The 24,157-nt window shown below is 44.6% G+C and overlaps 1 protein-coding gene across 8 annotated transcripts in view; it reads right to left on the bottom strand.

Annotated features, from left to right (window-relative positions):
• Fry (FRY microtubule binding protein) overlaps window positions 1–24,157 on the bottom strand; it is a 380,830-nt gene that overhangs the window by 165,495 nt on the left and 191,178 nt on the right. For all 8 annotated transcript variants that reach the window (XM_040751422.1, XM_040751416.1, XM_040751415.1 and 5 more), the window contains one exon: window positions 4,447–4,500. In XM_040751422.1, coding sequence (XP_040607356.1) covers window positions 4,447–4,500 — 54 coding nt within the window. The remainder of the gene's footprint in view (window positions 1–4,446; window positions 4,501–24,157) is intronic.

Genomic DNA, 24,157 nt, shown 5'->3' with positions numbered 1-24,157 from the left:
CCCTCCTTCCCATTATCTTCCCTTTCCTTTTCTTCCTCGTCCCCCTGCCCTAATACACGTAGGTATGTACACAGAAGGAGGCCAGTTGGGAAGAAGAAAGGGATTAGCATGAGTGCCTTGGGGACAAGAGAGGGTAATGGTGGGTAAATGTGATCAAAATTCATTATGGACATGTATGAAAAGGTTGTAATGAAACCAATTATTGTACAGTATTAAGAAAACATTTGAAGATAGAATGTCGTATGACCCAGCTATAACCTTCTTAGGGCTTATACCAAAAAAGGTTCTCTATTCTACCTCAGAGTCACATGTCCAGTGCTGCTCTCATCACAACAGCAAGGGAGTCGGAGCAGCTTAGATGTCCATCCATGGATGAACAGAAAATGGAAGTGTGGTCCACACACACAATGGAATTTTATTCAGTCATGAAGAAAAAGGAAATCATGGAACTTGCAGGAAAATGGATGGAACTGGATGGTATGGTATTGACTGAGGCAACTCAGGCTTTGAAAGACCAACACTGCATGTGTTCTCTCGTGTGTGGACCCAGCTCTAAGCTTTTATATATGTGCATCCATGTGGAAACGAGTGCGGGTAGAGGAACTAGAAAACAGTCTATGAGATGGGGAGAAATGGACTTTTGGGAACAGGGTAACGGAAGGCGTTTGATATGAAAGGGAAGGAGGAACACTGCGGGTGAGACAGTATACGTTATAATGGAGGCCAGGGGGACAGGGTAGGATCAACCAAAGGCATGCATGCATGAAAATGCCATAAGAAAACTGCTGCTTTATATGCAAATCAATACAATTTAAATGATTCTGAATTGTAAATTGAACACTCCCAAAGTCCCCAAATCTGAAATTTTTAAAGTGTTGGCATCTGACACCTCAGGTGGAAAAATGCTACAAATCTGAATCACTACTACATACAATTATTTGATTTTTTGCATAAAATTACCTTGAGGCTATATGTAGGAAGTATATATGCGATATACACAAATTCCATACTTAGACTTAGGTCCCATCCTACCTTTGTGTATGTAAAAATCAGAAGTCCAAACCCACTCTGGTTTTAAGTATTTTGTGTAAGGGTCATTCGGCCAGCATTTCAGTTTTGTTTGTCCATTATTAGACAACACATAGGCAACAGTCTAAACGCTAAGGTCAGAGAAAACAGATGGACACAGTCGGAAGGCGCAGCCAAGAATATTCGGCGATTCTTCAGCAGCTGTCTCTTTTGCGCATGTGTCTAGTGCCCCTCACGAATCCACCTTCTGCAAGGAAAGCGCTGCAATCCTCGCCCAGTGAAGGGACATTTGTAAACAGGTATGGCATTCATTTCTCTTTCAACTGCATTTGATTGCCACTTACCCAGGTCACCCCTGTAAGCTGCTGCTTGATTGCAAAATTAAGAAATCACATGCCCGGGGCGTTAAAATGAAAAAGGATGCTTCTAGGGACCAGAGAGGTGGCTCAGCAGTTAACATCAGTTGCTGCCTTCGGGGGACCCGAATTTGCCTCCCAACACCCACACTCTGTGGCTCACAACCACATGCAACTCCAGCTCTCTCTCTTCTGGAATCCCTGGGCTCCTCCACATACATGATGTCCATATGTACACTTGGTCACACATGCACAAACATAAAATGACTTTTTCAAAAGCCATATCTTCAAAAACAAACACAAGAAGGATGTCTGTAAAATTTGATAACAGAAGAAAGGTGCTTGAAGGTAAAATGGCTAGCCCATGGCTCACAGCACATTCTCCACGTATCACCAAACAGACCCCATCCGGGGTGCCACAGTGCTCTGGCACGAGGCTTCTTAGTGTGGCCAATCACGGTGAGCGACAAAAGTTTAGGCGTGCAATCGAGGCTCTCAGGCCACTTAACACGGCTTTATCAACCACGATGTGTCTGTGTCTGACAACTGTGCATAGTGGGCACACCTGGAATCCCAGCATTTGGGAAACAGGTGAGAGGCAGGGGGATTAGAGGTGAGCCACGCCTACATAGGAAGACCTGTCTCAAGAACATATGTTTAACACACCAACAAGCAGCCAGCCTTTGTATGGGTCTCCTTGCTTCTGCTTTAGTTCATGTCAAATCTCCAGCAATCCCGAGCTCCCCCAACACCTCCATCCTTCAAAGGTCTCCCACTGCTCCTCAGTGAACGCAGTCTCCTGGGGTTAACATGAGACTGTCACTCAGGTCATTTCGGTACTGACAAGTGAAGGATGAAGCCCCATCCCACTGGCACTGGGGCCTCCCACATCCTAGCCCTCCCCACCTGTTCAAGCCGACCTCTTTCCTTACACACGCAGACTGTAGGAAACTTGGGAGCATTCCCTTTTCTGGAACTCATGTGAGTCTAAGTCCTACACCTTTGAGCTATCTTAAAACCATTTCAACAGTAGATTACTGATGGCAATGCTGAAGAATCCTGGTTATAGATGTGAAGAAACCGAGCAGAAAAAGTTCAATTGATAGCTTCTTTATGGAAGAGGCCAGTGTTGCTAGGGGATGTGGCTAGATCAGGGGGCAATGCTCCTTGCCTTATGGTTCGGAGTGACTGTCCTACTATTGGTTCACACTTAAAGCATCTTTACAGACAGTGGTGTGGTGCAGAATAAGTCTTCTCAAGCTTTCAGTGCATATGTGTACAGGGAACAGAAGGCTGTGAGAGCCAGTTTATGTTTGGACAATATGGCACCGATATGGATATCCAGAATGAGTTAGCTGACACTGGACATGGTGGGGGATGGTAGCTCTGAGTTAGCACAAAATGGCTGACACTAGATATCTGGGGACCCCAATTAATAGTGATGTAATCTGCTGCGCAACAATTTCTGACAGAGTGTCACTTGTGGGCTCTGTATGAACATGGCCTTGAGGGCGGAGTCATAGCCTTAGGCAGCCTGCCTTCGTGTTTTTCTGTGGCCCATATATACCAGCATGTGTCTGGGTACTGCTGGTGATGACCTGGTCAGCAGCTTTCTTCTGGGATGAAAAAGTATGTTTTGTTAGTCTACAACTCCTCGGAAGTCTCTTTAACCTCCGGGCTTTCATTGACCTCCTCAGAACACAGACCTGTCAACATGTCCGTGTCCGCCTCCTCCCTGTCCCTCCCCCGTTCTTGTTGAGTCTTAGAGCCTGTAGCTCTGAGGCTGCCAGGTGACTTCAGAACACAGGTCCATGGGCCACACTTTGTGTGGCAAGGTTAAAAATAATCTAGTGAATTCAGGGTGGAAGTTGAGGTTTAAGCCCAGGTCTGTTTACCTCCAAATAGTATCGTGTTTCTATAATGCGGAATGAAATACCTGAATGGAAAAAAAACAAGCTGTAGTTAAGGCAGATGATTTGGGATAACTATTCACTGTGGTGTTACATGCTCAATGATTTGGGAGAAGCACTCACTGCAGTGTTAATCTAGAAGAATTTAGAGAAGGAAGGATATACGTTTAGCTAGAGAAAAATCTATGTTTCTTCCCCAAGAAAAGGTAGTGACGGGAGGATAAAGGGACTACAAATGTGGACTGAAATGAAAAATCATGCAAAGCCAATGATAAACAGTGAAGGGGGCAGAAAGAGATCTACCACTTCCAAAAGGAAACACCAAACACTGCGGGGGATACCTTCACTAAGGGTCATTGACCCATGGAGCAATGGCGACAACCACAAGGGACATCATGGGGCAGAGGGGTAGGGGTCCACCCTCCATCCATCTCATCAGAGCCCAGATAAACAGCCAAGTCTTCCAGGGTCACAGCAGCTCCAGAAGCTGGACCTGAGCACCAGCCCGTAACTGTCCTTCGGCAACATGGGCCACAGAGAATGGTAGCTCTGTAATGTATGTGGCTGCAATACTCTGTAATCATGGGACACAAACATAAAGTGTGTTCTTTGTGTGGTTCCTCAGCCACAAGCCCCCTAGAGTTTATTAGGCCGTAGGGCATTAAGCAGTGTTTGGCCTCAGATCCAGGCGCCTACTAACGGGTCTAAAGACACTTTGTCCTGTATGCCATTACTGCTGAAGTCTGCGCAGCACTATCATGACACCCGTCCAACGTCCTCCAGTGTCCGGCTATTAATCATTCTAGATGTCCCTAAAGCCCCTCTGAAGTGACAGACCGGGATCTCTCCCTTCTGATGTCACGTGCTCAGTCAGTACACGCTGCTGAATGCTGATGTCCTTTCCTAACTTCAACTTTCTTTTAAGATATCTTCAAATTTACTATTTTCTCCATGGAGCCTAAGGTTCCACGTTTTAAAATAATGATTCTTGAGGCAGTTTTCCTCTTTCATAGTTGTCAATTCATCCCCCCCCCCCATGTCTGCTCACACTAGGCAAGCTCTCAGACCCTGGATCAATCTCCAGGCCCCGCTTTGAGCATTCTGAAATAAACAGGAAACACACAACAGCTGTGTAGCAGCATGTCACATACCTGATCAAACTGGGGGTCTTCTCCACGCTGTAGAGATTTCGTCAATGGCTTTTCCTACAACAACAACAACAACATAACATATAAAAAAGTAATTCTCTAGTATTTTAAACACCGTCAGAGAAATAGCATTATTGTTATAATTTCTCATTCACTTTTCCCTTTATAGAACAAGGGATGCTTGTTTTCCTCTGCTAGTCTGGCCTTCACCTTCATTAACTGATGGAGGAGGGCCCAGGCCCATGTGGGTGGGGCTATTCCCTGGGCAGTGGATCTGGGTTATATAAGGAAGGAGGCTGGGCAAGCCACGGGGGAAACAAGCCAGTAAGCAGTGAGTGTTCCTTTGTGCTCTCTGCTTCAACTCCTACCACAGCTTCTCTGGATGTTGAATGTGTTCCTTCCCCAAGTTGGTTTTGGTCAGGGCTTTATCACAACAACAGATAGCAAATTAGTACAGGAATAAAAGAAACATGTGAAAGTCATGTGAGTGTATGTGTGTGCACATCTGCAAACACATATGTGAATGCATGTATGTATATGAAATTGGTATTTGGTCAGTATAAATCAGTGTCCTAGAAAAGCGTCATATACGTTTAACCTATCACCCCGACCCATGGCTCCCTCACTTCTCCAGAGTTCCCCAGTCACAAAGCTGACGTATACCCGAGTCTGATACAAGCCCTGTCTCCGCCCTGGCTGGCCTTGAACTTGTGGCAGTTCTTGCCTCAGGCTCTTGAGCATGGGCATGAAAGGTGCCATTTTAGAGTCTCAGTCCACACCCCCAAGGCTTTCCCAGGAGGCTCAGGAAGCATTGAACTATATGCATCTGAACGAAAGAGAATGCTGCATTCTTATTGGCTAGTTAGCTTTTCTCTTTAGTGTGCACTGTCTAGAACACACAAATTGGGGAGTGAATATAGAAATGTAGGTGAGAAGAAAGAACAATGAAAGGAACAACAGTTTTGGCCCATTGGGGAGAAAGGGCCCTTTCTCTGATTAAATTGGAACGCACTGTCTGAGTCTGTAACGCTCACAGTGATGTTTTCTCTGTAAAGCCAGCTAGATGCAAGCATTAGCCATGAGGATGTGAAAACAGGTGGCAATCAGGCCCCACAGACATCCTCGGAACAATTGTGGGGTGACAATTTCTAGTTGGAATTTTCTCTATTCATCCAGGACTGAGGGGGTCACTTTGTGCCCAACATCCAGGCTGGGTAGCGTGTGGTTCCTGCTACCAGGAAAGAGACTGTGGGGAGAAATGTGGTCAGTGATACCTATCGTGTTATGGATGCCTGCTTATCATTCGAACACTGGCTCCCATGTCACTCCTTCAGGGGAGTCTTTTCCAGCCAGCCTCCAACACCAGTTCCGTGTCCCACCTTTCAAACCTGCAAAACCCCATCAATCTTCGTTTCACAGCACAAGGCCACATTACAGAGGCATGTGTGCATGCGTGATGTCCCATGTGCCTCTCCTACTTGTCTGGAAGCTCCAGACAGGCAGAAACTTCTATCAGTTTCTCTCAGTATATAAAGGTCCTGGAGAAGCCAGGCGGTGGTGGCACACATACCTCTAATGCCAGCACTCGGGAGGCAGAGGCAGGCAGATATCTGTGAGTTCAATGCCTGGTCTATAGACCAGGACAGCCAGGATTACACAGAGAAACCCCGTCTCGGGGGGGAAAAGAAAAGTCCTGGGGAAGAGCAGGGCTTGGTGCTGGATTAGGAGCCTATACTCTCTTTGAATATGAGGTCTTCCTCATATTCATATGTGCATATGAGCTAAAAATTACATATATGTTCATATGTATATCATTTGCCAATTTTGGTGGTGCACATCTTTAATCCCAGAGCTTGGGAGGCAGAGACAGGCAGATCTCTGTGAGTTCACAGCCATTTTTGTCTACATATGAGTTCCAGGCCAGTCAGGGCTACATAGTGAGAGCCTGTCTCAATAAATAAGTAAATAGTAAAATTTTATTGTGGGAAACATTGATAAATTTACCACTTTAAATGGATAATTCTGGCCGGGCATTGGTGGCACACGCCTTTAATCCCAGCACTCGGGAGGCAGAGGTAGGCGGATCTCTGTGAGTTCGAGGCCAGCCTGGTCTACAGAGTGCGTTCCAGGACAGCCTCCAAAACAATACAGAGAAACCCTGTCTCGAAAAAACCAAAAAAAAAAAAAAAAAAAAAGGATAATTCTGTGCCAGTAAGTAGATTTATGATGTTTCCAATCACCTTCACTGTCAAGTTTATGAGTTCTTTTCATGCTGGAAGCTTTTATTTCAAACATGACCCCCAAATATGCAAGAGAGTAATTCTTAATATCTATTACTTAAAGTCATACATGATGACAGAGGTTTTCTGTGGCTTTGTACTTTAGCTACATAAATACTTTTTCTACATAAGTTCAAAGATTGGGAATGTATCACAACATGAGACCCAAGATCAACCCAAAGCAAATGCTGTCGCCTGTCAGGAGTCTGTTGCTGGGACTAGGTATGTGTCGCCAGGCCAGCCATATTCTGAAGCTTCTTATACCCCAAAGTAAGTTTTCCTTACTACAAACAGTGGGGCGCTCATAGACACGGCACTTCCTGGGTACACAATTGCACACACACAGGAAGGAAGCAACATTCTGTAAACAGGCCCAGAATATAGGATAAGTTATACCACACATGAGATACTCAGTTCCATTAGCTAAGGATGTGGGCTTGATACGTCAGTAAAATAACATACTGAGTTTCCTTCCTTATCTATCTGTACTCAAATATGTTGTCTTAATCATTTTCTTTGATGACTTGGATTAAATTCACTTTCAAAATTATAACCCTCTAATCCCCCTTTCCCTTGTCTATTACTGTGAGGGCTAAAGTTATGTTTTAAGTTTAAATTATTGTGTTTAAGAGATCCATAAAACAGAAAATCCTCTAACCTGTAAGCCCCACTTGCCCAGGGACAGGTAGCTTCCTGGAATTCTGGGGAGTTGGGGGCTGTTGGTCCTGTGAGATAACAAGCCATGTGTTTTTCCTTCTGTAAACAAGCTTGCTTGTCCCAACTATGTGGGATGTGCTTGATCACACAAAGGCTAGAGGCATGTAGGCAGTAAGTACATCGGGATGTATGCTTGCCTCTGATTGGATGAAGAGGTTAAGCATGTAGCCTTGTGGGTTTTGCCTTTATAAGTCTCTGACTAGTGTAGTTTGGTACCATGCACTGGAAATCTGGGGTATGGATCTAGACAGTGTCCACCGTCCTGGCCAGTGTTTAATAAAGGATCAGAAATTGTGGCAGTGGTCTTATTCTCACCCAGTGGGGTTAACATTACCTGTTATTTCACACACAGTGTTTTCTTTGCAGCTGCTGGGGTTAGTGGTCCCATTCCCTTGTTGCTTGCCTGACTTCCCTAAACCCCTGACACACAGAATTCACTATTGGGGGCTGCTACACAAGTGACCACATCCCTATATACCTGGAAGATGGCTTTGGGCAGAGAATCTAGTTAACATTTAAATCCTACAAGTATCATCTTGTATCAGTATGCATTTGTCAGTATCAGGGGGTCTAGAAGCAGATCTGGGAGAAAGAACATTACACTATCTATTAGATTAAGAGAAAGAAGGAATGGAGGGATAGAGGAATGAATGAATGAATGAAGGAAGGAAGGAAGGAAGGAAGGAAGGGCGTGGGAGGGAGCATAGGAGGGAGGGAGGGAAGCAGAGCTAATTAGATTTGGTGGGCTATTAAAAAGAAAAAAGAGGATACGAAGATGGGAGGGGATGATTGGCAGGGGATATGTCGGGCGGTCTGGAGAATGGGAGAGGCATGTCTGGAGAGTCTGCGGAATCAGAGGGCATGTGTTGGAGGGTCTGAGGGAGTAGGAAGGGAGGTGTTGTGGGGCCTGAGCAAATGGGAGGAATTGTCGGGGTCTGAGGAATGTGAGGGTATGTGTTGGGTGCCTGGGGAATTGGAGATTGTTGGGGAGTCTGTGGAATGGGAGGGGAGTGTTGGGAGTCTGGGGAGTGGGAGGGGATGTGTTGGATATCTGGGGAATGGGAGGGGATTGTTGGGGAGTCTGGGGAAGGAGAGGGCATGTGTTGGGGAGTCTGGGGAGTTTTGGGTGTCTGTGGAGTGGGAGGGGATTGTTGGGAGTCTGTGGAGTGGGAGGGGATTGTTGGGAGTCTGGGGAATGAGAGGGGATATATTGGGGAGTTTGGGGAGTGGGAGGGGATGTGTTGGATATCTGGGGAATGGGAGGAGATTGTTGGGGAACCTGGGGGAGTGGGAGGGAATATGTTGGGTATCTGGGGCAAGTGGGAAGTTGAGATGGCTGTGATTAAGATACATTGTACACATGTATAAAGTGTCTAAGCAAAAAGAAAAAAATATTCTAAAAAAGAGAGAGTACAAAGCCACCCTAGGTTACATAGTGAGAACCTATCTCCAAACAGGATAATGAAAAGTATATGGAAGACATTGCACATTCTATGCCAATACTTCATCCTTCACACAAGGGGCTTGGATACCTGTGGAGTTGCTATTTGCAGGTGAGAAGGCTCCTGGAGCTGATCTCCTGTGAATCCTGAAGGACAACTGTGTTCACCCCAGATAATACTGGAGGTAAGTTCAGAGAGTTGCAACAAGTCAGCCACCAGTGTTGAAAATGACCCCACGGCTTGACACATTACTCCAGTCTCATAGTTTATGCTTGAATTCTTCATAACTGAAGAAACAACTAAGACACAGCCTTGACATATCTACCCATTTTCCCTTTTTTTCTTTTAAATTTAAACAATACAGCGCTTCACTTTTGAAGATGGTTGTCAGGCATTCTCTAAACCTGCTTCAACAGCGTGTATCTCACGACTGCGGGTGGAGCTAGCTGTGGGCTGGTCCCCTCTGTCTTCCATTTACAGTAGCTTGTGGGGACACCCCATGCCTGCTATGCAGCCTGCTGCTGTTCTCCCAAGCTGGCTTTTCTCCCCTCAATCAAAGAGCAAGGCTCTCCCAGGCCCCAGGGCAGTTGTCTGTGGTCAGAAGGCTTCTGCACTGGGGAAGGGCGGGTACTTGTGCATCTTACTTACTATGTCAAGGGGTTTGCATCTCCATCCCACTCTCCTCCTCCCTCCCCCTCGTCCCCTTAAGAAAACATACCTCTAATGCCTTTTGTGTCCATAGCTTCCTTAAAAGGGCAGGGTGAAACCACAGACGTCCACCCTATTGTCAAATAATTTCAGTGTGTTCTAGCTCCTCGGTCATCTCACTTTTTACATCAAGTACTCCATAACTCCTAAGAAGAAAGGTGGCCAGATGGGCCAGATCTCAGACAATTATAATTCTCAAGAGGCCTATGGCTCAAAGGTAATTTTATCTTAGGAATCCAAGGAGCACATTCAATAAACTATTTCTCACTACTGACTTTTTGGTGCATTCCTCAAGTTCCAAACAGGACTCACACAGGCTAGATTTATACTGTCTTTGGAGTCACACCCATCAGTATGTTCAACCCAGCAGGGCCATGGGGCTCACAGGATACTTAGACCATTGAGTGTGTCGTCTGCCTGGCCTTAGTTATGACAGTAGCTGGAGGGACTTGTAAGGACACGGACAGGAACTCACAGCATCCTTGGTAACCTGGAAGGCTCTTACCTTCACTAAGCTCCAGTTCCCATTTGGGTAAAATGGGAAAAAACAAACAACAAACAAACCTCTTTGTAGCATAGTGTTGAGTGTCACTCTGTTAGTGACCTATGAGGGTGCTGCTGCCTTTTTAGGGAAATTTCTTTTGGTGCCATTACTATCTGGATTATGTTGAGATGGACATGTGCCCTCCTGTATAATATCCAGGAGCTGAAACCAAATCCCATATGTTTTCTTGGAATAATGCCTAACACCCCTACTCATATTAAGATCTGAACTTGAAATCCCTCAAATGTTTCTATAACCAGAAAGCTCTATCGTAAAAAATAGTGTGGGGGTGCATTACAAAGTGCAAACATCCTTCTCTCTTTAAAAAAACAAAAGCAAAAGCCCACATTGCTACACATACTTTAACATCTTTAATAAGTATTTATTCATTTTTGTTTTATGTATATGAGTGTTTGCCTGTATGTATGTCTGTATGACTGTATATGGTGTGTGTGCAGTGGAAATAGAGTTACAGAGAGTTGTGAGCATCACATGGACATTCATTTTAATTGTTAATTTAGAGACAATCGAATGGAATGGTGGGGTGATTATTAAAATGACCAAAATCACACCTCAACCAAGCACTAGATTTTGCAAGTCTTGAGATTTGTGGAGTTTTTTTTTGTTTGTTTGTTTTTTGTTTTTGCTTATAAGAACATGTTTGGTGTACCATTGGCTGAAAGGCTTTGAATAAAATAAGCAGGGAAAATTCCCATTATATAAATTTATATCACACATTATATATGAGTTGTCAAAAATTTCAAAACTGATTACAGATTAGCTTCCCCCTTCTTCGTCAGGCAGAGGAAGATGCTGAGGCACATGGTATCCCATCACCATGGTGACAGTGTTTTTCAGAGTGGAGGGCTGGGGACCCAATTGTTGCAAATCCAACGAAGCACTTAGCCCAGAACTATGGGCTCCTGGCAGTAGCAGGAGTGCCGTTTCAGCCTGAACCAAAGAAAAGCTGGGCACAAAATGTCTTCCTGGCTGTCATGTTTTTCTCCGTATCTTATTATGGGGTAGCTCTGACTTGACTTTAAAAACATGGTCTGAATAATAATAACCTTTCACCCCAAGCAACTCCCTGGTGATGGGGATGGGGGCATGGGGTTGGGCACAGGGCAGCCAGGCGACTGAGGGTATGAATAGTCTTGACGGTGTATCAGAGTATGGACTGTCCACTGCACAGATCACTGGCATGCCTATTTGTCCACAGGTAACAGTGAGTATCTCTCTGTGACACCCTGAGCACCATCTAGTATTAACCACCAAGCACTAGTTAAAATCCTCGGATGTATAGGGCTGTGTGCTTGCAAAGGTACTCCCAGCTGCTTCCCTCTTACTCCCTTCGACCAACAAAACCAGCTTCTGTACATAAAATAGCGTACACTGGCTTTCACTCAAAGCATTAGGGGAAATCATTCAAGATCAAGAGAATGGTACCGAGGGTCCCAAAGAAGTTAAAGATACAGACAGGCAATTCTCTGCGGGGGTGGGGTGAGGCTATGGCGTGAAGCATGATGGGAGACCCCAGCTTATAAGACTGTTTGGGCACGGAATTTCTGAAGATAAAACCCCTTGAGACGATCTGTCCTATTTGCAGCTGGCTCTGCTCATGTCGGCAGAGCCTATTTCTCTGTCAAATTTAACAGTCCCAAGACCACATCCGTTATCTGAACAGTGGAAACTTCAATTAAATTTGGCTACAAAGTTAATTTTCATTTTAATTGAAGAAGCGAATGGCTTCCGGACACTGACTCTTTCTCCAATAGCTACCATGAAACAGGAACTACGACCTTCACTCATTTGTTTCTAAATTATAGTCTCTATTGCTGGTGATTTCTATTTTATTGGTCCTAGCTCACTTTACATCCTCACTATGTTTAATGAACGGACTTCAGTTCATCAGGCTGGATCTCTGCCGGTTTCTTCAGGTCCTTGCTCCACACAGAAGCTCCTCACAGCCTCTGTCTTTGATCTCTCCCACTTGCCCCTCTCCCAGGCACCAGCAAGCTTAAGCTCTGGTTATCTCAGTGTCCTTCCATATGCCCCCAATAACACACACACACACACACACACACACACACAGGCACACACTCACTGCCCCCAGTACATACACACACATGCACACACACACACAGGCACACACTCACTGCCCCCAGTACATACACACACAGGCACACACTCACTGCCCCCAACACACACACACACACATGTACACACACATACTTGTAGGCACAGACACACACAGACAGGCACACAAACATTCACTGCAGCCAACATACAGACATACACATACACACACAGGCACCACACACCTACTGCCCTCAACACACAGACACATGCACACACACACTCACTGCCCCCAACACACACACACACACACATATACACACACATACTTGTAGGCACAGACACACACAGACAGGCACACAAACATTCACTGCAGCCAACATGCAGACATACACATACACACACAGGCACCACACACCTACTGCCCTCAACACACAGACACATGCACACACACACTCACTGCCCCCAACACACACACACACACATATACGCATACATACTTGTAGGCACAGACACACACAGACAGGCACACAAACATTCACTGCAGCCAACATATACACACACACACACAGGCACCACACACCCACTGCCCTCAACACACAGACACATGCACACACACACTCACTGCCCCAACACATACACACACATGCACACACACACACTCACACACACGCAGAGGCACACACAGAGGTATACATATACATATATACACAGGCACGCACACGCTCGCTGCCCCCAACACATACACACACACATGCACACATACACACACACATAGGCACATACAGACACACACACAGACAGGCACACACACTGCCCCAACACACACACACACACACACACACGCACACGCTCACTGCCCCCAACACACACACACACATGCACACATACACACACACACACACATGCTCACTGCCCCCAACACACACACACACACATGCACACATACACACACACACACACGCTCACTGCCCCCAACACACACACACGCACACACACGCTCACTGCCCCCAACACACACACACATGCACACATACACACACACACATGCTCACTGCCCCCAACACACACACACACATGCACACATACACACACACACACACACGCTCACTGCCCCCAACACACACACACACATGCACACATACACACACACACACACACACGCTCACTGCCCCCAACACACACACACGCACACACACACACGCACACACACACACACACTCTGGCAGCTGTTCTTTTTCTACCAGTCTTGTACTTCATTTAATGAGTAGTCTGCACTTCCATCTTCTCTTCTCCCCTCTGCTTTTTTTCTTTTATTTTTTAAATTAATTTATTTTTTACATTCCGATCCCAGTTCCACCTCCCTCCTCTCCTCCTGCTCCCTCACTCCCTCCTCCCATCTGCTCCATGGAGAGGGTTAGGCCTCCTCTAGGAAGTCTACTAAGTCTGTCCCATCGTCTCATTGCCTCTGCTCGTTCTTAAATCATTGTGAGATGGCTTTTCTCTCGCCACTAAAAACAGCATCCCCAGAGACCCAAGGAATTTCCAAAATGGTGGCCATTTTCAGTACTTTCCCCCTGACCTCCAGTTGCACTGAGCCGTCTGATCGGTCCTTTCTTTCCACTTGAGTCACCACCCCAGCCAGCTCTCAGTTTTCCCCTTCACAGGCTAGTCTTCCCTCTAAAATATTTATACTCTGTAACACTGAAGCATCTTGAGAAAACCTCCTGGAACATTCCACGTTTACCTCCTGCGACCTAGGAATTGAGTAGAAAGAAATCCCCAGAGGAATCAGGAACACTAAATGGGATATTGTGTGTCAAGAAATATACTGGATATATGCACAGATACCAATAAAAAATATCTAATAAAATAGGAGTCAGATAATTGATGACATGACAAGTCAACATCAAGATTTGTGCGGATTAAAATTGCTACCATGCCACAGCAAAATCCCAACTGCCGAAATTATATTGATGACTTTAAGAAATGTCAAAACTTAAAATGCTGTGTGGAAACAAAACCATATTACAGCAAAAGAGAAACATTTAAGAATTTACTAGTACTATGCATTTATTTATCTTGCTGACCCTAGAACTGATATATATTACTATTTTTTTTGTCACTACAAAACATGAAGTACTTTCATATGATCTCTTACTTAGGGTAAAAAGTGATGCCTTTGTTAGTTCTCAAAAGAAAACCAAACGACAAAGGCACAGCTGAAAAGGGAAATCAAATCGATTTAACATTGAAATCCTATCTTATCCCAGGCAGCATGGTCACCATCAAGGGAAACAACAACCAGCAAGGATGCTGTGGGGGAAAGGAACCCCATCCACTGTAAAATACAGCGGAAAACCAGCATGGGAGTCTTCAACCGGCTAAAAATAGAATTAGCATGTGATTCATATACACTGCTTTGGGGTAGATACTTGAAGGAATCTAGGTCAACATAGAGCAGAGACACCTACACTCCGAGTTGATTGTGGCACCATTTACAGGAGCTGTGTGGACCCCGATGGAGCACACCAACAGATGAGGGTGACGAAAGCCTGGTAGATACACACACTGGAGTTTTACTGTTTACATCAATTTTAAAGATGCACGGAGGTGTGTTATATGCACAAAGGTGGACGGAGCTGGAGAGCACCATTGCACATGCCTTCTCCCATATGTAGAATCTAGATCACACACTTGCATGTGCATGCGTGCACACATACATACACATGCACGCACGCACGCAGCATGAAGTGGAAGGGGAACAGTTTGAGAAGAGGAAGAGGACCAGTGGGAGGTGGGCAAAGGCAGGGGAGGGTGTGGTGGGGGGAATGTGATCACAGCATGTTATCTGCGCACATGAAAGCATTATAAGAAAGCTCATCTGTTCAATGAATAGAAAGGTACCGCCGCTGTAGACGCTAAAGAGAGACATGTGAGGAGAAAGAACCAGGTTGAAAATGACTTGAGGAATAACTTCTACCATGTTTTATATACTCAAAAAGAGGAAAGTTTGATAATATTTCATGGCATCTGTGGTTACAATGGCTCAGTGAGTAAAGGAGCCTGCCACCAAGCATGCTGACCTGAGTGAGTGTGAGCTCCAAGACCCACATGGCGGGAAGAGAAAATTGACCCCCATCAGTTCTCTCTGATCGCCACGTGTGTACTGTCAGACACACACACACACACACACACACACACACACACACACACAGAGAGAGAGAGAGAGAGAGAGAGAGAGAGAGAGAGAGAGAGAGAGAGAGTGTGTGTGTGTGTGTGTAGATACCTTCTGAGGGAGAGAGTCACTCTTCTGTGGGAGGAGAGGTCCTGGTAGAAGTTGGAGAGAGGGAGTAGGGGTTGATACAATAAACACACACTATACACATGTATGAAAATTTCAGAGAATAAATCCCAATATTAAAATAAAAAGATTATAGCCTTACCCATGGAGTGACTGAATACTACTAAATTGGAACACAAAGCCCCTTGATTTTGTTTCCTATTTCAAGACAGTTTTCACCTGGTTTATTTGCATAAGTTTCAATTGGACTATGGTGGGGCATTAAATTTCATTTCACTGATGAAAAATCCTATTTAGGAACCGCAACAGAAACGTTTTTCCACCTGCATGATTCCAGGCATATTCACAATCAGGGAAACAGACTTCGGGCTTAGCCACATGCAGAGAAAAGTGACTCTGCGAGCTCATTTGTGAGAGCATCTCTTTCAGCTGCCCGCTGGAATCTTTCCTCGGTCATCATCTCCGCTTTTAGTCACTGGCGGTGCTCTGGTTCTGAGTTACGGCGAGGCTACAGGATTCCTGGGAACGACTTGAGAGAAAGCAAGGAAGGGAAGGGAAGCCTAAAGTGCCTCACTACCAAGCAGCTAGTTCCAAAGTTACTGGTTTAATTACACGTGGAAAAATAATCCCTTTCCTCGTCAAGCATGACATAAATGCTTCCCATATGACCAGCAGTCCTCCGGCCTCTGTTAGGAACAGTGTGGCTCTTACTTTTATCACTATGCTCAGCAGGGAGCTCAGCCTAGATTGTTCTCTGTGCTCTTTCATCAAATGTGTTGAAGCAACAGTGGCCTCAGGTTACAGAAGGCTTTGGTAGAAAGAAGGGACGCAGATTTGAAACCACTGCAGAGATCTGAAGGTTGTGTCCCTACTGTTTACACATACCCAGCCAACAAACGCACACTGTTTTCTTAGCACAGAAAGACTGGCAGGAACAATGGTGCAGGAAAATTACCCTCCTTCAAGCTTGGCCATCCTGACACACAACAGGGCAAGGTTCATAAATCTTTAAATATGACCAAATACAATGGGCTGCATGAGGATCTGGCATATAAAGATGTGAACTTAATTAGAGGCAGTAATTGTGTACCTTAGAACAGAAGGATTTCTTAACTCACAATCTCTTTACATATTTAAGAGGGGCTCCAGAGAAAAGGATGTGATATTTATGATGCTTCTGACACCTGGAAATCTGAGGGCAACCAGGCCATCTGAAAGTGAAATGCAAAATGATGGCCAAATGTCCAATCTCCGGACTATCTGTCCTGAGGAAAGTAAAACTGATCTATAGAATAATTGTTTGACTGTTGGCTGCTATTTATTTATTTTAAAGACTCACTTATTTTTATTTTGCATGTAAAGGTGTGTTGTCTACATGTATGTGTACCATGTACATGCAATGCCTGTGGAGGCCAGAAGAGGGAGTGAGTTGTGAGTCACCATGTGGGCGCTGGGAATGAAAACCTGTGCTTTAACTGTGGAGTCATTTCTCTGGCCCTGATCAGTTGATTTATTTTGAGGGTACTAGTGCTGGGGACTGAACCTAGGGCCCTGTTCACACTAGGCAAGAATTCTACCATTGAGCTATATCCCTAGCCAAAAATGAAAAGGGTCAGTACAAATAGCAAACATCCTAACGTAGGTCCTCTTATCAGTTAGGTGTGCTACAGTCACGAGAAGATAAGGTGGGTGTGTTTCACTTGCCTAAGGCTTCTCTGCTTAGAGCCATAACCAAGTTTAATGAGAACTGGAAACACTGGTCCCATATAGATTGCTGGTGGTGGGCCAAGGTGTTCTCAGGCCCAGCACTGCATCCTGCTTGTGTCATGCAGACACCAAGTTGTCCTCATGAAGCTTGAGACTAGGGAACGAGGTTTGTCATAGACCCTTCTAGCAATTGGAACCTTAGCTGCTTGACCTTCCTGAAGCTTGCTGGCTATGACTGTAGTTCATACAGGTTTGGTCTTAGGGCATGGCATCCTTCATCACACACACTAGGTTTTGCAATAGCTTGGTATCCTGGATTCTTCAAAGATTTCCCGCCTCAAGAAAGTAGTTTGTGTTACTTCCAGTTTATGCTCAGTCTCATTCATTTCTTTGATGTTAGCAAACCAGCTAGGTCATGTTGCACTTTTTTTTAAAGCTTTAATTCCAGCTCTATGGTAAGTTAACCAGCGTCTTAATGAGTTATCACAGCTGCCAGCCCAGCAGTAGGCACAGGGCCAGTATCTGGAAGACCCTCCCAGGGTCTGAGCCAGTGTGTATCATGTGAGGGACTGTGTAGGAAGAAGATAAGGCCTACAAGGCTGAGAGATGAGCCAACCTGGAGTCTGCCTATGGGCCTAGCAACAGATGCTGTCAGAGGTTCTGATAGTGCCTAGCCAATGAGGGCTGACCATGCAATGTCATCCCAGACTGGGTGCTGGGAGGAGGATATATAAAGCTCTCCCCATTGCTGAAGAAACAAGCCTGCTGCTTGCCTTTTATCTGACTCCCAGTGCCTGTGCCGCTGACACTGCGCCTTCTAACACACCCACCCCACACCCTACCACCTCCCGGAGTTGTTAGGACCCAGCAATAAAGGACAGTCAGTTAACCTGGCTGCCCCACCGTTACAGACCCTTTCGTCATGAAACTTGTCTCTCTCCCTCCATCTTAGTCTTTGCCGAAGGACAAGATGAGAGCCCCACGGATGGGCGCTTTTGAGATCATGTGGATATGTCTTTTCCAAGATTCTGGGGTTGAAAACAAAACTACAGCTCTTTCTAACGCTTGTCAAGTGAGTTGAGCGTCCTTCCTGTCGAATGTTCTAGGCGCAGGCCTTTGCCAACGCCCCAAATAGTTTCCACTCTGGTTCTTTACAGAGACAATGGAAAGTTCCAGAGATGTAAGAGTTAATAGGGCTACAACTGGCTGCCTGACTGCTCTCACCTTATAGTAGATAGGGCTGGGTCCCGACTAAGGGACTTCTAGAAGTGTAGGTCACCTGCAGCTTTGCTGTGGAGAAGTAAGCTTTTTTGAATACCAGCCAGACTATAGGAGAGGGGAGAGCCAGCCTTGGAAAACAGAAAATGTCTTGAAATTCTGGACTTACTGGAACAACACATCTTTTCCTATGGTGGGCTACTAGGTTCTCTCAGTACGACCTGGCACTCTGCTGTTTATGGTTGTCTGTGCCTGCCTGTCCTCAGGAACGCATGACTGCTCCTCTTTGACGGCCTCTGAAAGCCATCATTGTTGGAGTCACTTCATATCTCAGTTACACTGCCGTGGCCCTCACTGCTTACTTATGAGGCAGTTAGAATGAGAAATGGTCTCCCTCCCCACGTGACTGAGCACTCGGTGCCCAGTAGGTGGCGCTGTTTTAGAAGGCTGTGGAACCTTTAGGAGGTGCAGCCTGCTGGAGGAAGCACATCACTGTGGGCGGGCTTTGACGGTTTATGGCCCCACTCCACGTCCAGTTCACTCTCTCAGCTTTATGTTTGTGGTTGAAGATGTGATCTGCCTGCTGTCATATTTCCTCTGCCATTATGGGATCTCTCTCTGGATCCATATGCCCGAATAAACGCTTTCTTCCTTAAGTTGCCTTTTTTCCCCCCAAGATGTTCACTCACAAAACAACTAAGACAACGTTTGTGCAAACCTTAAGTACGTTGTTGGAAACCTAGTGAGAGGGTGGCCTTGTTGTCATCTGTTGAGCACTTTTGTTTGTTGGCCTCTATCGCCTCCCAAAACGTAAGTACACAGAGGGCCCTGAAAGATTTGAAACAGTTCTAGCTGTACCATGTATCATGGCCAAGTTCAGGGGGAATCTGGCCAGAAGTGGGCAGCCAACTGCTTGCTCAAGCCTCCTCTCTGCTTGAGTACACACCAAGAGAGGCGGGCTTCCAAGGCAACACTACAAGGTGGAGTTAGTTGATCCTAGCACCCCGATTATCCACACATATCACTGAGCCCCATCAGTCACCCCAGGAATTGGGCACTGACACTCATCTTGCAAATGGGGAAAAGAGGCTGGCATTGTCCAGGACCACACACCTAAAGTGGTGGAATGGATTGAAATCAAAATCAGTTTGTTCAAAGTAACTTTATAGCTTTTTGTTTGTTTTTGTTTTGTGAGACAGGCTTTCTCTGTGTAGCTCTGTAAACCACACTGGCCTCGAACTCACAGAGATCCACCTGCCCTGCCTCCAGAGTGCTGGGACTAAAGGCGTGCACTACCACAGCCTGGCAGTAACTCTATATCATTATATCCACTCATGTCGTTTATAACTTTATATCCATTCAATCAACCAAGCTGAAACTGATTGGGGCTCCTGAATTTGGAAAAGCTGAAGGAAGAGACTAGTTTTTAGACAGAGCTTATTGAGAAAGTCATATGACACATACTACATACACAGAGACTTGTACATTGTGAGAGTAGACCTTCTGTGGCTGAGATCATCTACTAATGGAGAGAGGCAGGGCAGTGACCCTATCAATGAATGATGAGGCATCTGCAAATGCCCTGAGGCAGTAGACCAAGAATCAATGTCTTTTCTTCTTAGTTTATTGTAGAACAGTCATCTACAGTAAGAAGGATGGAGAAAGGCCCCTGGTTATCAGTGTAGAGGTGACCAAGATGGTCTTTGAAATATACCGGTTCCCACAAAGGTTCTCTTTTATAGCTACTCTGTTAATGTTTTAGTCATTCATTTCTTGGCATACTCATTCACTCACAAAGAATTTATGAGTGGTTAAGGGCACTGGCTGCTCTTCCAGAGGACCAGGGTTCAGTTCTCAGTATCTACACAACGGCTCCCAACCATCTGTAACTCTAGTTCCAGGGGAACTGATGCCCTCTTCTGGTCTCTGAAGGCACCAAACACATGCATGTGGTAAACAAGCATGCATGCAGGCAAAAAAGTCACACACATAAAATGAAAAGAACTAAATCTCTAAAAACAAAGCATTTACTTTTTACCGTATGCAAAGCATTAAAAGCTGGAGATGTGGGGAGAGAGAGGAGGGCAGAGAGAAGATATAGGAGACACAGAGACACAGGAGTTGTCTCTCTGTAGGCTCCTGGTGCTTTTCCAACTGAGAATTCCACCCCTATGAAAATACAGTTTGGGCAGGCGGGGGAGGAGGGGAGTGAGAGGGAGCTGGGATTGACATGTGAAGCAAGCTTGTTTCTAATTTAAATAAAAAACATGTATAAAAAAACTAAATTCAAAAAAATACAGTTTATACTATGATCTGATGTGTATACACATAAACAAAAAGTCCACAAAGCAGTGCACACTCTTAAAATATAACATTCTCTATTTTAACTCAGTGACAACAATATGGTAGTTTCAATGAAGCATGCAAGTGTTTGCATGTGAAGCTGAGCATTCCAGGAGGTGCAGAATTCATAGATGCATGGTGGCTGGCAAGACATGGGTTTATACAGGTGCAAGGTATCAGTAAGGACAGGGCAGAATCAAGAGCTAGAAGAACACGAAATGAGGGTTTCAAACAAGAGGAAAGAGACAAAGGTTGCTTAGGGAAGATTATCAGAAAGGATCAGAGAGGAGAGATGGTGACATTCCTGTCACTCTTTAGGGGACACTACCCTGCTCTGGGCACACAGAGGCTTATTCTTACTTTTATCAGCGAGTGAAGCAAACCAAAAATCTCACAGATTGTACGACGGACCAAGTGGACCACAGATCCCCTGTGCAATATCCGCAAATGCTGAGAAGTGAGCAGACAAGACACACCAAGGGCCTGGGATGGGATGGCATCGGGGCTGCCCGTGGGAGCGCCCTTTGTCTCATTACCCAGGCTGTCTACATGGAGAGAAAGGAAGCTTTGGCCCCCAGTGGTGAGATACTGAAAATACAAGACCTTATAGAAACTGTTCTAAAATGAGGGCAATCCATTATTTGCAAAAGTCACCAGGTACAAAGACCACAAACATAAGCCTTTGGAAACTGGTGACGCAACACAGTCACCTACAGGAGGACAGAAAACACATGCTTGAGTTGACTGAATGCATGAAAGAGACTTGAGAATGCAAGGAAGGAACAAAATACAGTAAAACCTCAGAAATCTTTAAATAAACACTAAAAGGGAAATCAACAGCACTTCTGGGAATTAAAAATATAATTACTGAAATTAAAATTCTGCATAGGAGGCTTAAGTAACATATCAGATAAAGCCCAAGAGGACACAAATGAATTGAAAAACAGGCCTGAGGAACTCACTCAGACTGTATTCAAAATGAAGTGTTAGCAATGACAGAACAGTAAAAAGATACATAATAGAAAGCATGAAGAAGTAAAACTATTGTCCAAGCAGTGGTGGTGCACACATTTAATCCCAGCACCTGGGAAGCAGAGGCAGGTGGAACTCTGAGTTTGAGGCCAGTCTGGTCTATAGAGTGATTTCCAGGATATCCCGGGCTACCCAAAGAGACCCTACAGGGGCGGGGTGTCACAAAATATGTACTATGAAAGTGTAAAGAAGATCCAAAGCTACACTCAGATAATGAATGGTCAAGAATTCCCCAGACTTGATGAACGAATGAGTGATGTAACTCTGAATTCAGAAAACAGTGACTCAAACACACACACAAAAAAATCATTTCTCATGCAAGCACAGTGTAGTTAAAGCACAGAACTCCAAGGGCCAGGAGAAAACCATAAAAGCAAACAGAATAAGGAGTAAACAATCTACAAAGAAACAAAACAAGAGACTTTTCTACAGGAACCACAGAGGCAAGTGAGAGAAACAGAGCTACAAAGGTCTGGTCTAAAGGTCCAGAGGACACATGAGTCCACCCAGAGTTCTAGACCCAGCTGAACTATCACTTATGACTGAGTGGGGATGATGATGCTGGACTGAGTAAGAGTGAACTCTTCCTCTGACTTTTGTTTTTTGAGATAAAAATATAAAAATGACATAGATGACCTCACTTAGCTTGCTTAGCACACAAGAAAGACAAAGCGAGGATAATAGTGAATGAGGACAAAGGAGATTAAATGTCCCCATGAAACATTAAAAAATAGAATAAAATTATTGACTTTTCCATAAATATTAATGACTCTGACTTGAGCATCTTTTGGGTACAAATAGAAACATTGCTGAACAAGTGAAAGATGCTTATAAGGATATTAATGAAGAAGAAAACAAATTTGATTTCTGTAGGACATTTTTATTTTCTGTCTTGTTTCCTCCACTAAGGATAGCTCTTTGGGTACCAAAAAGTCATATGGAACTTTAATGTGCCATGTTGAAGGCTTCATCATCTACCACCTATTGAACTGTTACAGTAACAGCAGCTCTCTCTTGGGAGTCATCAGAATTGTTTTTCTTCCTCCACTTTGTCCTTCTGCAAGGTTCTCTCCTCTCCCTAAATCTTTAGATAGAATTCCATCCCCTGCCTCTCATCCATTAATCTATATTTGAAATGGAAGTGACACCAAATTGTTTAAGGCATTAGATGCAGCTGGGCATGATGTTGCATGCTGGTAATCCCAGTATTTGAGGAGAGATGGAGGCATGAGTTCAAGGCAGACTTGCTACAAATCCAGTCTGAGACCCAGTCTCAAAACAACAGCAAAACCCAAATGAATGAAAAAGAGTGAACAAACAAACAAACAAAACAGAAAACAAAAAAACAATAATAACGGCTAAATAATCTTTCTTCAGATTTCCAGCACTAACTTATCTAGTGACCTTCAAATGTGTAAGATCTTTTCTTAGTCTTCAGCTCTATGCATCGTTTAACAAGCATGTGTGTTTCTGTGAGGTTTATCCTGAAGAAAAGAAATAATGCTGTTTGAAAATAGTTCCAGGGGGTCAAGTATGTGATATCCCAACCTCAGAATAAACTAAAAACAAAAGGTATGCCCTGGAAGGCCCTGCTCAGCATGTAGCCACATTACCCATGGTGCTCTCTTTTCCCCAGTCACTAGCTGTTGGCTCTCCTGGGTTTCTTCAGATGTAACTTTGAGGACGATAGCCCCTTTGTCACCCTAAGATGCTTGTTTCAAAACAAGCATGAGTCCTTCTCACCAACTCTCTTCTGGACTTAAGGGAAGCAGCTTGGGTTCGGATCGCATAGAAGTATGTAGTTTTGAGAGTATTAGCTTTAATGGGTCACAGTTCTCCAAGCAATGAATATCTATCCATCTGTCTGTCTATCATTTATCTACCATCCATCTATGTAACTATCTTATCTATGCATCTGTCTATTTATCTGTCTGTTTATCTATCATCTATCATCCATCTGTCTATCGATCTATCTATCTATCATCTATCATTCATCTGTCTATCAGTCTATCTATCATCTATCTATCTATCAATCATCTATCATCCATCTGTATTTATCGGTCTATCACCTATCTATCTATCTATCAATCTATCTATCATCTATCTATCTGTTCCTATATCTAAAATATGCATGCATTTTAAGCTATATAAAAAAAAAACAGACTGAAAAAGTCACCGAGAGTAAGCCAGTGAACAGCATTCCTCCATGGTCTCTCTTTCAGTTCCTGCCTCTAGGCTCCTGCCTTTAGGACCTACTATGACCTCCACTGATGATGGACTGTGATCTGTCAGATGAAATATATCCTTGCCTTCCCAAGTTGCTTTGGTCATAGTGTCTATCATA

Source organism: Mesocricetus auratus, unplaced genomic scaffold (assembly GCF_017639785.1).
Source record: "Mesocricetus auratus isolate SY011 unplaced genomic scaffold, BCM_Maur_2.0 Super-Scaffold_100008, whole genome shotgun sequence".
Taxonomy (NCBI): Eukaryota; Metazoa; Chordata; class Mammalia; order Rodentia; family Cricetidae; genus Mesocricetus; species Mesocricetus auratus.
The sequence above is the reverse complement of the archived record's forward strand: the minus strand, read 5'-3'. Positions and strand labels throughout refer to the sequence as shown.